At 34.0% G+C, this 15,009-nt stretch overlaps 1 protein-coding gene and 1 pseudogene across 1 annotated transcript; one reads left to right on the top strand and one right to left on the bottom strand.

Moving 5' to 3' along the window:
• Positions 1–1,053: 1,053 nt before the first annotated feature.
• LOC141606183 (2-alkenal reductase (NADP(+)-dependent)-like) lies at positions 1,054–2,366 on the bottom strand (annotated as a pseudogene).
• Positions 2,367–14,324: 11,958 nt separating this feature from the next.
• Positions 14,325–14,804, top strand: LOC141608417 (uncharacterized). Its single transcript, XM_074427774.1, has one exon. The coding sequence runs from the start codon at positions 14,325–14,327 to the stop codon at positions 14,802–14,804; it is 480 nt and encodes a 159-aa protein (XP_074283875.1).
• The last annotated feature ends 205 nt before the right edge of the window (positions 14,805–15,009 follow it).

Genomic DNA, 15,009 nt, shown 5'->3' on the forward strand with positions numbered 1-15,009 from the left:
AAGTTTGCATTCTATATAAACTTCCCGCGCCTTTCCCTCTAAAATTCACAATTCAATTAATTCATTCACTCCAAAACCCTAATTTCTCAATCACTCTCTATTATTAATCTGTCTGTGAAATTAATTAATTAATTCTCTCCAATTTCAATTCAACACAACCCTAATTCGCCTCTAAAAGTTGAATGGAGGCCTTGATTGAAGAATTAATAAGCACCAGTTCTAACCTCATCCAACAATTCGATATCGAGTTTTCACGAATTTTAATGGCAGACTACGTTCACCAAGACCACGACAACACCAACAATGGCCATACCGATTTGGAGACGGAGATGTCCAGAAATTCAATGGAGTTGTACATTCAACAGGAACTGGAATATATAAGTAACAGTTGTAAGGTTGCCAGTGAATTAAGGAAGGAATTGGTTGGGTATCAGATTCAGACCGAAACCCATGTGGTCGTTGAAAGCGGGGTAGAGACTGATATCTGCACGATTTGTCAGGAAGACTATGAGGAGGCTGACTCTTTCTGCTTTCTCGATTGTCGACATAGTTTTCACTCTGATTGTCTTACCAACTGGTTGGTTGTTAACAATACTTGTCCGCTCTGCAAGTCCGTTGGCGTTCCTTATATCGGCCGTTGACGATGCCAAATTCTACTGTTTAAGTTTCTTGTTTATTGAGTTTTCTTTTTTAAATTGTTAGGGAAGTAGTATTACTGGTATTATTTGATTTAATTGATTCTGTATTTAGTTGTGAAGAAACCCTAATTGTATTATTTAGTTGATTCTGGTATTATGTTTGTTTAATCAATAGCACCGCCTGTGCATGGAAATCTCGCTGGAATTGCAGGAAGAGGCTCCATATTTCCGACATTCGTGCTCTTAATTTTACTGGTCTGATCAACTAAATTCAGTCCAGCAGGATCTTCTCTTGGCAAATGCCTGTGAATCTTCAACATATACGGAGTAATAAACACGCGTTGCGAGTGGGTAACCACACTTACCTACTGTCTTAAGAGCTCTCGCAAATGACAATGCTAAAAGAGTTAACAGATACACAAATAACAATGGAAATTTATTCAAGGCACGCTCTAATGCGTTAAGAGGTAATTATACATCGATTTAAAAGGGCACCTTCAATGAAACAACACTCAGTAAATAAACTAACAGCGGAACACTTCTTCAAAGCTACTTATTAGTGACTGCAACAAGCTGCCTGCCGACATTCTGACCAGAGAAAAGACCAATCAAAGCCGAGGGAGCACTTTCTAAACCTTCTGCAATGTCTTCGACATATGAAATCTTCCCATCCTTGATGTGTGGTAATATCATGTCTAGGTACTTTTCATAAAGATGATAGTAATCAAAAACCGTGAAACCTTCCATACGAATACCTTTGGTAATCAGGCAGAATAGATTGTGGATACCCTCAGACTCCTCCAGATTATATTGCGAGATAAATCCACATACTGAAATACGGCCATGAGGTCTCATATTCAGTAAAACAGCATCGAGCATCTTCCCTCCAACGTTCTCAAAGTATATGTCGATTCCTTCAGGGAAATACCTATATAAATGATATCTAATCGTACTGTTGGAAACATCTTAACGAGGGTCTTACATACCTTCTCTTTGCTACCTGCGCTTCCAACGACATAACAACCAGCTAATTTCGCAAATTGTCCAACTAGCTGCCCAACTGCCCCGGATGCAGCAGAGACATATACACAGTCTCCTTTTTTAGGCAACCCAATTTCATAAAAACCAGCATATGCTGTCATACCAGTCATGCCTACAGAACGACATAAGGCACGATATATAAAAGCATATCATCTAAAAACGCTCATGATAAATACCCCTATGAGTATATACTTATAATGGCAGAAACATACCGAGAATCCCCGTGTAGTAGGAAAGAGGAACGTCAGTATGTTCAATTTTGAATAAATCTGACTGTTGCGGTGAAATGATAAGAGAGTACTCTTCCCATCCCGTAAATCCCCATACCAGGTCTCCTGTCTTAAACTTTGGATGACGCGATTCCACAACTTCGGACACTCCATAACCTGTAATAACCTGCCAATATTCATTCATCACAAAATCAGCAGTAACTAATCGAATAACAAAAATTTCAGTAGCGGAGCCAGCATTTTTACAGCAGAGTTAAAGAATGTAAAGAAGTATAATATATATACCGATCCAGGAATAAAGTATTCGAAACCAGTAGGGCGATCAGGCTCGAACATGCGATTTCTCATGTAAGGGTCACATGCCAAGTAGAGATTCTTGAGGAGAATGCTACTTTCATTGGAATCTTTTGGTAGTTTAAGGCTAATCTTGGAATCGCGAATCTCCATATCCGACTCTTTTGGAGTAGGACGCTACTTATATGAAGTAGGACGCTACTTATATGCGATTTTTGTTGCTTGTGTCCTTGAGTGCGGTTAGTTTATGGAGTAGGACGCTACTTATATGAAGTAGTTGTATGAATAACTTTAATTTTCGGGGGAACAACGTAAGAAATGACATACTGAGAGGAACACTATTACATAATTGAACAACGTAAGAGATGACATACTCAAAAGTCAGCATACGTCTTATAACAAATTATGCATTACCATTTTGTAATACTCGTATAAATTAGGGGTGGTGAAACAGGCCAGGCTGGGGACTGCTCAACATGGGTGGGGCCGGGCTTGGTTGAGGTGGCACCAAAACCAGCTTGGAGTAGGGACAAGGGCGGTCTGGGCCGAGGTTGGCCCGGGTGGAATTTGTTCGACCCGGCCTTGACTGTTGTTTTTGACAACGTGATGGGTGAAGTTGACTACTTGACCTGGTGGTCGGGTCTGGTCCTCATGCCCAAGTTTGACCACCCCTTGTTGGATCACTGATCCAAAATATTAGTCAAATTATTGTTTCTTATTATTGCAATTTATTTTCGCAGTACAGTTTTTACTCATTACACTACTTTTTGCAACAAACTTTCCATTTGTCTACCCTTACTAAAAAATCAAATCTAGTTCTCTCTTCCTTCTCTTGCTAAATCCTTCAACCTTCTTCAAAATTTTCAATTACAATGATTATTCGACTATAGAGTAGGTATTTAATTTATTAATCCATTATTACTAGTTAAATTGACTCTTTATAATAATTTTGTATCATATTTTAATTAGGGTTTATGGTGAAATTAATTAAGGGTTAATAATTGGTGTGGGATGGTTTGGGGTTTTTGGTTGTCGATGGCGGCCGTTTGACGGTGGCCTACCGATATGGTCGTTGGTGGCCGTTTGACGGTGGCAACATGCATGACAGGTGAGTAAATTGTTGAAGTACTACATTGAAATAGAAAAAAAAATAAACTAACATTGAAAGTAGTTCTTCGTAGTTCGTAGTACACAATGTAAAGTTTGTAGTGCAAACTAACAATGAAACCATGAAAGTAGACAAGTAGTAGTACATCGTACACGTAACATTCAACAATTACTGTATACGATGAAAGTATTAGTACCCAGTACACATTACACAATAATAATTGGATAGATTTTGTGAAATTGGAGGAGGATGGGTGTGTTTAATTAGAGAGAAAATATTAGAGAGAAATTAGAGAGAGAAAATGGAAGAGGGAAATAAAAGGGTATAATTGTCAACAATGTACTGTGATGAGAAAAATGTGTACTGCGAAAATCAGTAACCATTGTTATTATGATTCCTAATATTTAGGTTAGTTAGGTCTAATGATTTGAGAACATGTGATGCTGTGTGTCGTGGATATCATCCCATTTCTTCCTAATTTGTAGAATTTAGTTAAGCACTGTAAGCCTATTTAAGAGCCCCAGATGTATTCGGTTTATTTGAGTTTGTTGATCAGTAAAACGTCTCCATATGATTTCACTCTCCTCTCATTTTTAGTCTATCATGTGGTATCAGAGCTCTTGAGACGGCGTTGACAACACAAGTCACCTCCGCTCAAGTAGCCAGGTTCGATTCCCGAAATGGGGCGATCACAAAAAAAAATGGTGAGTGCAAAAAAATTAAAAAAAAAAACACACATTTTTTGTTTGAGTTACAAGTGAGCCACGCAGCCCTTGTACCGGTTTATTTTCGCATTAAAAAAAATTGAGGGAGAGAAGGTGAGTTCATTGTTTGAGTAAAAAAAAATGGTGAGAAGTGCACCATAATTGAGAGATAGAGAGAAGTGCTCTATTGGGTTTGGTAGATAAATTGGCTCTACCGTATTTTGGGTGAAGATAAGTGTTTCACATATTATGGTGAGAAGTGCACCATGAAGTGGTGGAGAGAAAGTGCTCCAAATGATTGTTGGTGATGATGTGCATCAACAAGAGGGTGGACGAGGAGTGCGTCACAAAGTGAAGACAAGGGCTTCACAAAGTTAGATGAAGAAAAGTTTATTTGATCAAGCAATTTACGCTTTTTTTGGAGTCCAAGCAAGGAGAGTCGGTTTATGTCTCGAAAGAAGACTATATTTGAAGTTGGGTGTGGAGCCTAATATGTACGGGTGCGAAAAAGATCGCATACCGTTTTAAAAATAAATTGCTCATCAATAGTGATACGAAAATTGCGCGGAAGCGGTTTAATATTATAAGGAACAATAAAGAAGTAAGGATATTTGCTTCGAAATCTGGCTAGAAATTGAAACAATGGGATATTTGCGCGATCTAGACCTATAGATCGAACAATGGTGATTGAATCGCAAGACCTATTGCTATCAATCGGGTTAGAGTTTGAAAACGCGTCAAACAATAACAATTTCGGAACGAAAACGCGTCGATCCTATGTTTACAGAACTTGCAAACACAAACAAAGCAACAACTTTGATTTTATTAATTCTCAATCTATGTGATAAACAATACATTAGACCTCCTTATATAGGAGTTAGAAACCAACCTAGCTAACCTAAAACACAATCTGAAACTTACCTAAAACCGTCTTGCCTTATTCTGTTAACTAGTAAATAAAATAAACTAATAATAATCTCTAATTAGGAAATAAACTAGTCCTAATAATTTATGGAAAACCTTTATTTTGTATCATACTCCCTCTCTTCAAAAGAATCGTCCCGATTCTTAGAACCATGGAATCCACCGGGATCGAATACAATCCTAGCAAATTCAGATGCAAAATTGACTAAGAACATGAAGTTATTCGTGAAAATCATTGCTCTCCTTTTCAGCTTGTCATCTTCAATGCAGCCTTCAAGCTTATCCATCTTTTCCCATATGAGTTCGTGCCTTCCACCCCACCACCCTCCTTGCACGAAACCAAGCTTTAATCCTTTTGAATCACCTATGTCAATTACAGGAATCCGGTTCATAAAATAATTATGCCCATCAGCATTACCAAATAATTTTCCATTGACGCACTTATTAACTAGATCTTGTTCTTGAAAAATAACATCAGCATTAACCTCAATTGTCTCTTTATCATTATAATCATCAAAAATAGGAGGCAATTTCGGATCAAACTGAACATTCTCCTCATAGAACCTTTCAAACGAGAACACCGCCGACATATTTTTTTTTCAGTTTTTTTTTTCGCGGATGAACAGTACCGCGTCGTGAACAGTAATTATTTATTTATTTATTTATTTTTTTTGCAACCGTCACGCCTTGAGTAGCAAGTTACTAGAACCTCGCTCCTGAGATGCAAAACCGATTAACCCTCAAACTACCTGTTTGAGTTTAACCCTTGAATTCCAATCGCAATCAGAAATTCAACTAATAACTTGGCTTTGACACGCCTAGGACCGTCTAGATTTAGGGAAATCAAGAGCCGAAGCTCCGATACCACTTATGATACGAAAATTGCGCGGAAGCGGTTTAATATTATAAGGAACAATAAAGAAGTAAGGATATTTGCTTCGAAATCTGGCTAGAAATTGAAACAATGGGATATTTGCGCGATCTAGACCTATAGATCGAACAATGGTGATTGAATCGCAAGACCTATTGCTATCAATCGGGTTAGAGTTTGAAAACGCGTCAAACAATAACAATTTCGGAACGAAAACGCGTCGATCCTATGTTTACAGAACTTGCAAACACAAACAAAGCAACAACTTTGATTTTATTAATTCTCAATCTATGTGATAAACAATACATTAGACCTCCTTATATAGGAGTTAGAAACCAACCTAGCTAACCTAAAACACAATCTGAAACTTACCTAAAACCGTCTTGCCTTATTCTGTTAACTAGTAAATAAAATAAACTAATAATAATCTCTAATTAGGAAATAAACTAGTCCTAATAATTTATGGAAAACCTTTATTTTGTATCAAATAGAGATAAGAAGAAATTTGCAAAGCAAAGATTGCAATGAATTTCGGGTGTTTTTATAGAGTTTCGATGAAAGTGTTGCTCGAAAAAATGTGTTTCGTTATTAAAGAAAGAAATATGAAGTAAGTTATGGTCCACGGTGGAGTACTACTCCTCAGTTTGCATTGGTAGGTAGTGTTTTTCTACCGCGTGTTTTATTGATTGCAAGTAGCCTTGGAAGACATACATGTTCCATAATCAAGCATGTTGGCTTATGAGATTTGAGATTATGGCAAAAGTCTCAAAGGTCTGGGTCTAGCGATCAAAATGATAACCAAAGACACTTTTGAGCATTATAAAATTTGTAGAAGACGGTTAGGCTAAAAACCTGATGGTCGATGTCGAGTATGTGTGGAGGTACCGAAATGCGGTAGCCGTAGAATTTTAAGAAGGCATAGTCTTGTGAAGATTTTCGTCCTACTGGCATGGATGAACTTTGAAGAAAGCGAGAATACAAAGCTCTCGCAGATTTTGGTTACGACAAAGTACGTAACATGAAGTATGGTTCGGAATGGCAAGAAGTCGAACAAAGATCCGACAAATTTTGGATCAAGGGGGTGTGTTGGATCACTGATCCAAAATATTAGTCAAATTATATTATTAAGTTAACTAGTATTGATGCCCGGCTTTGCCCGGACCACTACTACAGATACAAGCTATAACAACGGTTAAAAACCGTTGTTATATAAAAAAAGCGGACGTTGTTAAAGCGTCCGTTGTAAAAGGTTTTAAAAACGGTTGGTTTTCTTAAGGAACCCGTTGTTAAAACTATTAACAACGGTTTTAAGTATAAAAACCCGTTGTGGAAAATGTGACTCAATTTTGGGGGAAAAGTTATAACAATGGGTTGTAATATACAAAACCGTTGTTATAACTAAAGACAACGGGTTGTTTATAAATAACCGTTGTTGTTTGTTCTTAAAAAATAAAAATAAAAATAAATTAAATATTACTAGATGCATGCATAATTACGGCCCGTTATAATTCCGATGCATGCATTATTACTGCCATCCCTATGCATATGAACGGACAATATGGAATGAGAAAGGTTAGTAATAAGATTTGAAGCAGCAGAGAGAGATATGATGATGATTATGGCACAACTTCCTAACATATATATTAATTAAAAAACAACTCAAACCACACATTGCTTAGTATAAATACATGCATTATCTCAACTAACATTCCATTATCACTATACATCTCCAAACCCTAACTGCTAAAATAAACTCCAAATAAACCCTACTTAATCTTTCAAACAAACTCCAAACTCCATCAACAAAATGAATGATATCATCCTTAAGACTCTTACTATGATCGAGAACAACAACAGTTTCATCCGCCGGTTGCTCCACATTGAGGAAAGTTTCAGGAGCTACCTTGCGGATGCTCGATCCATACTGAAGGACGCCAAAGAAGGTGGTTTGACAGAGCAGCAGCAGTTGCAGCTATATGACGATATAACAACTGCTGAACGGAACCTCCAAATAACCAAGGAAGAGAGGACGGATATCATAGAGGAGAATAAGACTCTATGAAAATATAAGAATTGCATTTTTATTAATGTAATTTTTTTTTTTAATTTATGTATTTATATATAAATTAATATATATATATATATATATATATATATATATATATATATTAATTATGTTTATCATGCATTCCTCTCTATCATCTTGTTTCTTCTTTGTTTTAGTTTATTTAATTTGTTTTACTAGCTAATTAAGCGAATAACACTTAAAGAAATAACATAATGGTCGATAAAAACACATACACATGGAAATGAAATAATTAGAAAAAGAAAATAATGACGATGAAAGACGATGAAACCTACAGTGACGACGAGATTTACCTGGTAATTAGAGAAAGTAAGAGACGATGAAATCAACAGTGACGGCGAGAAGATAAAGCGACGATGAGAAAGAGAGAAAGAGACGATGAGAAAGATAGAAAGAGACGATGAGAAAGTGTGTGTTTTGTGTTTGTGTTTTTGTTTGTCTGCTGTGTTTGTGTTTGTGTATTAAGGTTTGTGTTTTGTGGCTGTAGCAGATTTGTGTTTGTGTGGTTTATAGTATGGAAGGTATTGACAACGGTTATTAAACAATAACCGTTGTCAAATAAGTTTTAACAACCGTTGTCAAATAAGTTTTAACAACGGGTTTCAAAGTAACCGTTGTGATTACTTTTCATTAACTTTGCGTCAATTTTGCGCCAAATTATTAACAACGGTTGTGCATGTGTTACCCGTTGTTAAAACTTATAACAACGGTTGTTATAACCATACCCGTTGTAATTCATTTTAGTAAAATTCGCGTCATACATTCTACAACGTCTATTATGATTTTCGTGAATAATCGTTGTTAAAGGGGCGTTGTAGTTGCCTGGATTTGTAGTAGTGGACTACCTCTATTTACCATTAAATTTTTTTTTCATTAAATAAAATTACTTAAAGTTGCATAACCCATAAATTTATCATTAATATATTTTTCTATGGCATATCCTAAAATTACGATGAAATAAAATTTGAGACAAATTCACTACTTCCGCTATTAATATTTTACTCTTATTAATAAAACAATAATAATAACATTTCACTACTTGCCCGTAATCTTTGTTACTTTCACTAATCCCCCCGTAATTATTGTTACTTTCACTATTACCGCATTAATATTGATTATTATTTCACTACCCCCGTTGTTGTTTCTACCACTTTTACTAATCTCGCTGATAATTTTGTTACGTTTACTATTCAAATAAGTGATTATTATCATATAACTATATCCAATGTTACTACAGTTTTTTTATTTACTGACGAAATTACTTTTACTACTCAGGCATGCAATTTTATGAGGATTATATATTTATATAAATATATTACATATATGGATTAAATCAAATCGAAAGAATTATACAATTTTATATATTATGGAATCTAACTTGAATTATTTATAACCTACTTATATTATATTTTTGTATGTTAAATAATTAATATATCTATACATCTAATAAACTATAAAGTTTAATGAAATTGCATAGATTTTAAATTTAATATATAATTTTATGATGATAATAATTAATACTATAATAAGTGTGCATGTTTATACTAAATAATTATTTTATTTTAAGAAATTTACTATCTCCTAATCTTCTATAAATATTTAGGAAAATTATTAAGCATCTTCTTTCTTTTAGTCCATGAAATTGACCATCTTAATTAATTATTTTATTTTAAGGAAATTGACCATCTTAATTAATTATTTTATTTTAAGGAAATTGACCATGTTTTAGTCTCTTACAAATGTTTAGGAAAATTACCAAGCTTCTATATAATTCAAGGGGGTGTGTTGGATCACTGATCCAAAATATTAGTCAAAATATTGTTTCTTATTATTAAGTTAACTAGTATTGGTGCCCGGCTTCGCCCGGGCTACCTCTACTTACCATTAATTTTTTTTAATTAAATAAAATTACTTAAAGTTGTATAACCCATAAATTTATCATTAATATTTTTCTATAATATGTCCATAAATTACGATGAAATAAGTTCTGAGACAAATTCACTACTCCCGCTATTAATATTTTACTCTTATTAATGAAACAATAGTAATAACATTTCACTATTTACCCGTAATCATTGTTACTTTCACTACTCTCACCGTAGTTATTGTTACTGTCACTACTGCCGCATTAATATTGATAATTTCATTACTCCCGCCGTAATTATTATTACTTTCACTATTGCCGCATTAATGTTGATTATTTCACTACTCCCGTTGTTGTTTCTACCACTTAAACTAATCTCGTTGATAATATTGTTACTTTTACTATTCAAATGGGTGATTACTACGGAGTATCATATAACTATATCCAACGTTACTACAATTCTTTTCTTTACTGACGAAATTACTTTTACTATTTAGGCATGCAATTTTAAGAGGATTATATGCATTAAATCAAATCGAAAGAATTTTGCAATATTATATATTATGGAATCTAACTTGAATTATTTATAACCTACTTATATCTTATATTTTTGTATGTTAAATAATTAACATCTCTATACATCTAATAAACTATAATAAAATTTAACAAAATTGCATAGATTTTAAATTTAATATATAATTTTATGATGATAATAATTAGTACCATAAGTGTGCATATTTATATTAATTAATTATTTATTTTATTTTAAGGAAATTTACCATCTTCTACTCTTCTATAAATATTTAAGAAAATTACCAAGCATCTTCTTTCTTTTAGTCTCCTTGAAATTGCTCATCTTAATTAATTATTTTATTTTAAGGAAATTGACCATGTTTTAGTCTCTTACAAATGTTTAGTAAAATTACCAAGCTTCTATATAATTTAATTTTAACCCAGACTATATAATATTTGCATTGAGATCCCTTAATCAGGCCCATCACACGGTGCTAGTGATTTAAAACTATATAGTATAATTAATTTGTATAACTTTCTTTAATTACATTGAAGTCCCTTGCTCCTTTGCTCCTTTCTTTAAAACTATATAGTATAATTAATTTGTATAACTTTCTTTAATTACCAAGCTTCTATATAATTCTTCATAATTAATTTGTATAACATTTATGGAAATTACTATCTGGTCAGAGCTCTATTTGGACTGTATGGGCAACTGCCTATCTTGTCAAGGGCGCTGATATTTGGACCATTGCTCCTTTGGCTTCCTCTTCTCCTCTCTGGAAAAAAATCCTGTTTACCAGAGATCATTTTATTCAGCAGGTAGGAGGGGTTCGCCAGGCTCAGCGATTCTTCTATGCTTCCACTACACATCACAAACTCCATATGAAGAAGTGTTACCAGCATTTTAGGAAGCAGCAATTTGCTTTGTACTGGACTAAAGCTCTTCAGGACAGTGTTGTTATGCCTAGGCATCGCTTTATCACTGTGTTGGCTATGCAACATGGTCTATCTACCATTGACAACATCTGTAAGCGAGGCTATTGCATCCCTAATAGATGTGCTCTCTGTTTGAAGGCTTGCGAATCCCAGTTTGCACCTTTTCTTTCAATGCGAGTTTTAAGGCAGTTTCTTCAAGCTATCCTAACTTGGCAAGGTATCACTCGTGCTCCACTCAGTCTTAATCATGAACTTAGAAGATTGTCTAAGCTCACTGGTAGAGGATGGAGGAAGAAATGGGCCCGTTGCGCTTTGGCAGCCGTGGTTTACAGTTTATGGCAGGAGCGTAATGCCCGAATATTTACTGATACACACGCTACTTTAGAGCAACTTATTCATAAAATTAAAACTCTCGTTAGAATCCGTCTTTTATCTAATCTTAATAGTGTAAATAGTGAGGAGATTATCCTCGCTTTAGAGTTGTAGTTTTCCTTATTTTGTTTCACCTATTGGTGCTTCCTTTGTAAGTTTGGTTCCTTTCTTTAATGAAAGATCGCTAATTCTTGCAAAAAAAAAAGTCCCTTGGTTTCTGGATTTAATATGTAGTATTGATTTGTTATTATGATTCCTAATATTTAGGTTAGTTAGGTCTAATGATTTGAGAACATGTGATGGTGTGTGTCGTGGATATCATCTCATCCGGGGATTTAGCAAATTACTCCTATAACTTGTGTACTATGTGCAATTCAACCCCTTAAGTTTTACTTGTAGCAAATTACCCCCATAAGTTTTCAAAAATGTGCAATTAAGCCCAAATCAATTTTTCTACCATTTTTTTTTAACTAAAAGCTATTATTTTCTATTATAAAAATCATTTTAAATATATTCTACTAAAAATTAAATACAATATTTACATATTCAACAAAAAATGTGAACCAAATTTAAGATAAACAAAAATTTGGGCATTTAACTTTCCATTATAATTTGACTAAAAAATAAAAATTCTCATATCATGAATATTTTTTCACCAAAAAAAAAAAAAAAAAAAAAAAATTGAACATGCTTTCTAATTATTAGGAATTTTAGGATTAATATTTGATCAATAATTTTGACTTTTAATAATAGTAAATATATTTAACTTAGTAAATTTCATTATTAAAAATAAGATATGTGGTGAATTGTAACATTAAGAGAAACTTATGGGGCCTATTTGCTACATTTATAAGTTAAGGGGTTTAATTGCACATAATATCAAATTTATGGGGGTAATTGGCTATATTTCCCTCATCCCATTTCTTCCTAGTTTGTAGAATTTAGTTGAGCACTGTAAGCCTATTTAAGGACCCTCGATGTATTCGGTTTATTTGAGTTTGTTTATCAGTAAAACGTCTCCATATGATTTCACTCTCCTCTCATTTTTAGTCTATCACCCCTAATATGGATAATCGCATTTTATAGTCTACTTACTATACTATGTTTTTTTTTTGACTCCATATTAGTTTTCGATATTTTTAGTATGCTTTATCTAATATTTACTTTTCAAAGTAGATTACTGCGGTTTTGTTATTTATTTATAGATAGACAAGTAAAATTGGTCAAGGAACGAAAAGATAACTGCAATAGATAAAGTAGAGACAAAGTGCAATCAAATCCTACGAATAGGCTGTGAAGAGTTAAGAACGATAAACATCTAAGAGGGGGAGGGAGTGAATTTGTAAGCTCAAGAAAAAATTTCAGCAACTCTCAAAAGATTTGATAATAAAGTAAAACACAAAGTTTCTTAAGTTAAGGAAGACAAGGTTCCCTTCTTTAAGAAAAAGTATGTGTACTTTCTTTGAGTCCAAAAGAGCTTAGATATTTTCATATGATAAAGTATGTTCCTCTCACAAGTTTGCTTAAAAGATTTCTGAAATGAAAATTGTAAACATTTGTAAGCTTGAAATTTTTCTTTGAAAAATTATCTCAACCATTGTATCAGAAGCAACAGTGCAATTGCACTGTTGCATGGTTTTGCAGTCACTTGACAAATTGAGTATGTTACAATACCTCACTCGTTTACAACATTTGACTTAGACTAGGGATATTCTTCGTCTTGATCATTCTTGTACCATCTTGATAAGTAATTGTAAGCTTCAAATGTTGTTAACAATAACTAAGAAGCAAACAATTAAATGACAATGAAACTTGGCATCATCAACCAAGTGTAGTCTAACATGCTGCTTAATCTTCCAAGTCCATACAAAGTTTTTTTAGGCAAATGTCCATGCAAGAGGTTACTTTGATACAAACAAACAATTGGATTTGAGAATGAGGTTACTTTGATACAAACAAACAATTGGATTTGAGAATAACTATCTACCTCATATTTTCTACCTTCTCTTCTACTTTATCTTCTCACAACCGATAAAATGCCATATATTTTGCTCCCTCTATTTATCTTCCGACCCCACACGATATTATTAGAGATATGTCCTGAACATGTCTATTCCACCATACTGCCATAAATGCCATCCTCCTTCGGTCACTGCTATTCACCTATGACTGTTGTTGCTAATCATAGAGGATTCCAGAAGGTTCCAAATCTTAGGGACAGCCTGCCATTGACTGTTATGATGAGTCATCACCGAGTCATCATAACAGAATTCTGTTAGAGTCAACAACCTTGGTCAACCATCAAATAAATATCTAGATATTTTAGTTTGTTAGAGTTAGTTATAATGTTTGTATATAAAATACTTGTACATAACAGATTGTAACTTAAGATTTCATAATGCAATTTTTCCAGTTTATTTACATCATTCTCTCACAATATTCTCTCTATTTCTACGTTTAATTCAAGCTTTCATAGTTCATGTTAATGGCTTCCATGAAGATCATCATTTATTCATTATATCAAAGCTGCAAAGAGCGATCCTAGAAGTTTTTGTATACATTTTGTGCACAATTTGTTGTTATTCTTCACAATTCCGCTGCAATTTGGTGTTTTTTCTTCTTTTTTAGTCAAAAACAAAACACAGCAATTGTTACCTTCTTTTCTCAAAATTTCCATCAAATTAAATAATTTCTTGATTCGCAAACTGCTTGATTATCTAATTTCATGAAGATTTCAGCAATGGCGATAGATTCAGATTATACAGTTAATTCTGGTGTCACTACTGGTGTTATAGGTATGCAAGATCCTCTGTATCTTGCACCTGGAGATATTTCTGGTCTGAACCCCGTTGCTTCACCTTTCAATGATAAACATTACCTCAAATGGTCGCGTGCGGTGAAAATGGCGTTGATCTCCATGAATAAGGTAGGATTCATCACAGGAAAGTATCCTAAGCCTGCAGAGATAGCTGCAACTTATCAGGATTGGATAAAAGCTGATTATAATGTCATGTGTTGGATTCTACACTCCATGATTCCAGAAATCTCAGAAAGCTTGTTATATGTCCAATCATCCAAGCAACTTTGGGACGAAATCAAGGATAGGTACAATCAAGCAAATGCACCCTTTCTTTATCAGTTAAGAAAAGATGTTATGCATACTATTCAAGAGAATAATCAATCTGTTGTTAATTATTTTGGCAAACTGACGTCTGTATAGTAGGATTTGCAGAGTTTAGATGGTTTACCTGACTGTGAGTGTAGAGCTTTGAGCAAGTGTTCATGCAGTTTACTTAAGAAAATTCTAGAAATGTAACAACCCGGATTATAAAACAGAGGAAAAACTTATATAAAGTAAATATCAGAGTACGATACTGATAAAAGGGTCAAGGTGGCGGAAACACCTGACCAATCTGGTTCGCTAC

Source organism: Silene latifolia, chromosome 10 (assembly GCF_048544455.1).
Source record: "Silene latifolia isolate original U9 population chromosome 10, ASM4854445v1, whole genome shotgun sequence".
NCBI lineage: Eukaryota > Viridiplantae > Streptophyta > Magnoliopsida > Caryophyllales > Caryophyllaceae > Silene > Silene latifolia.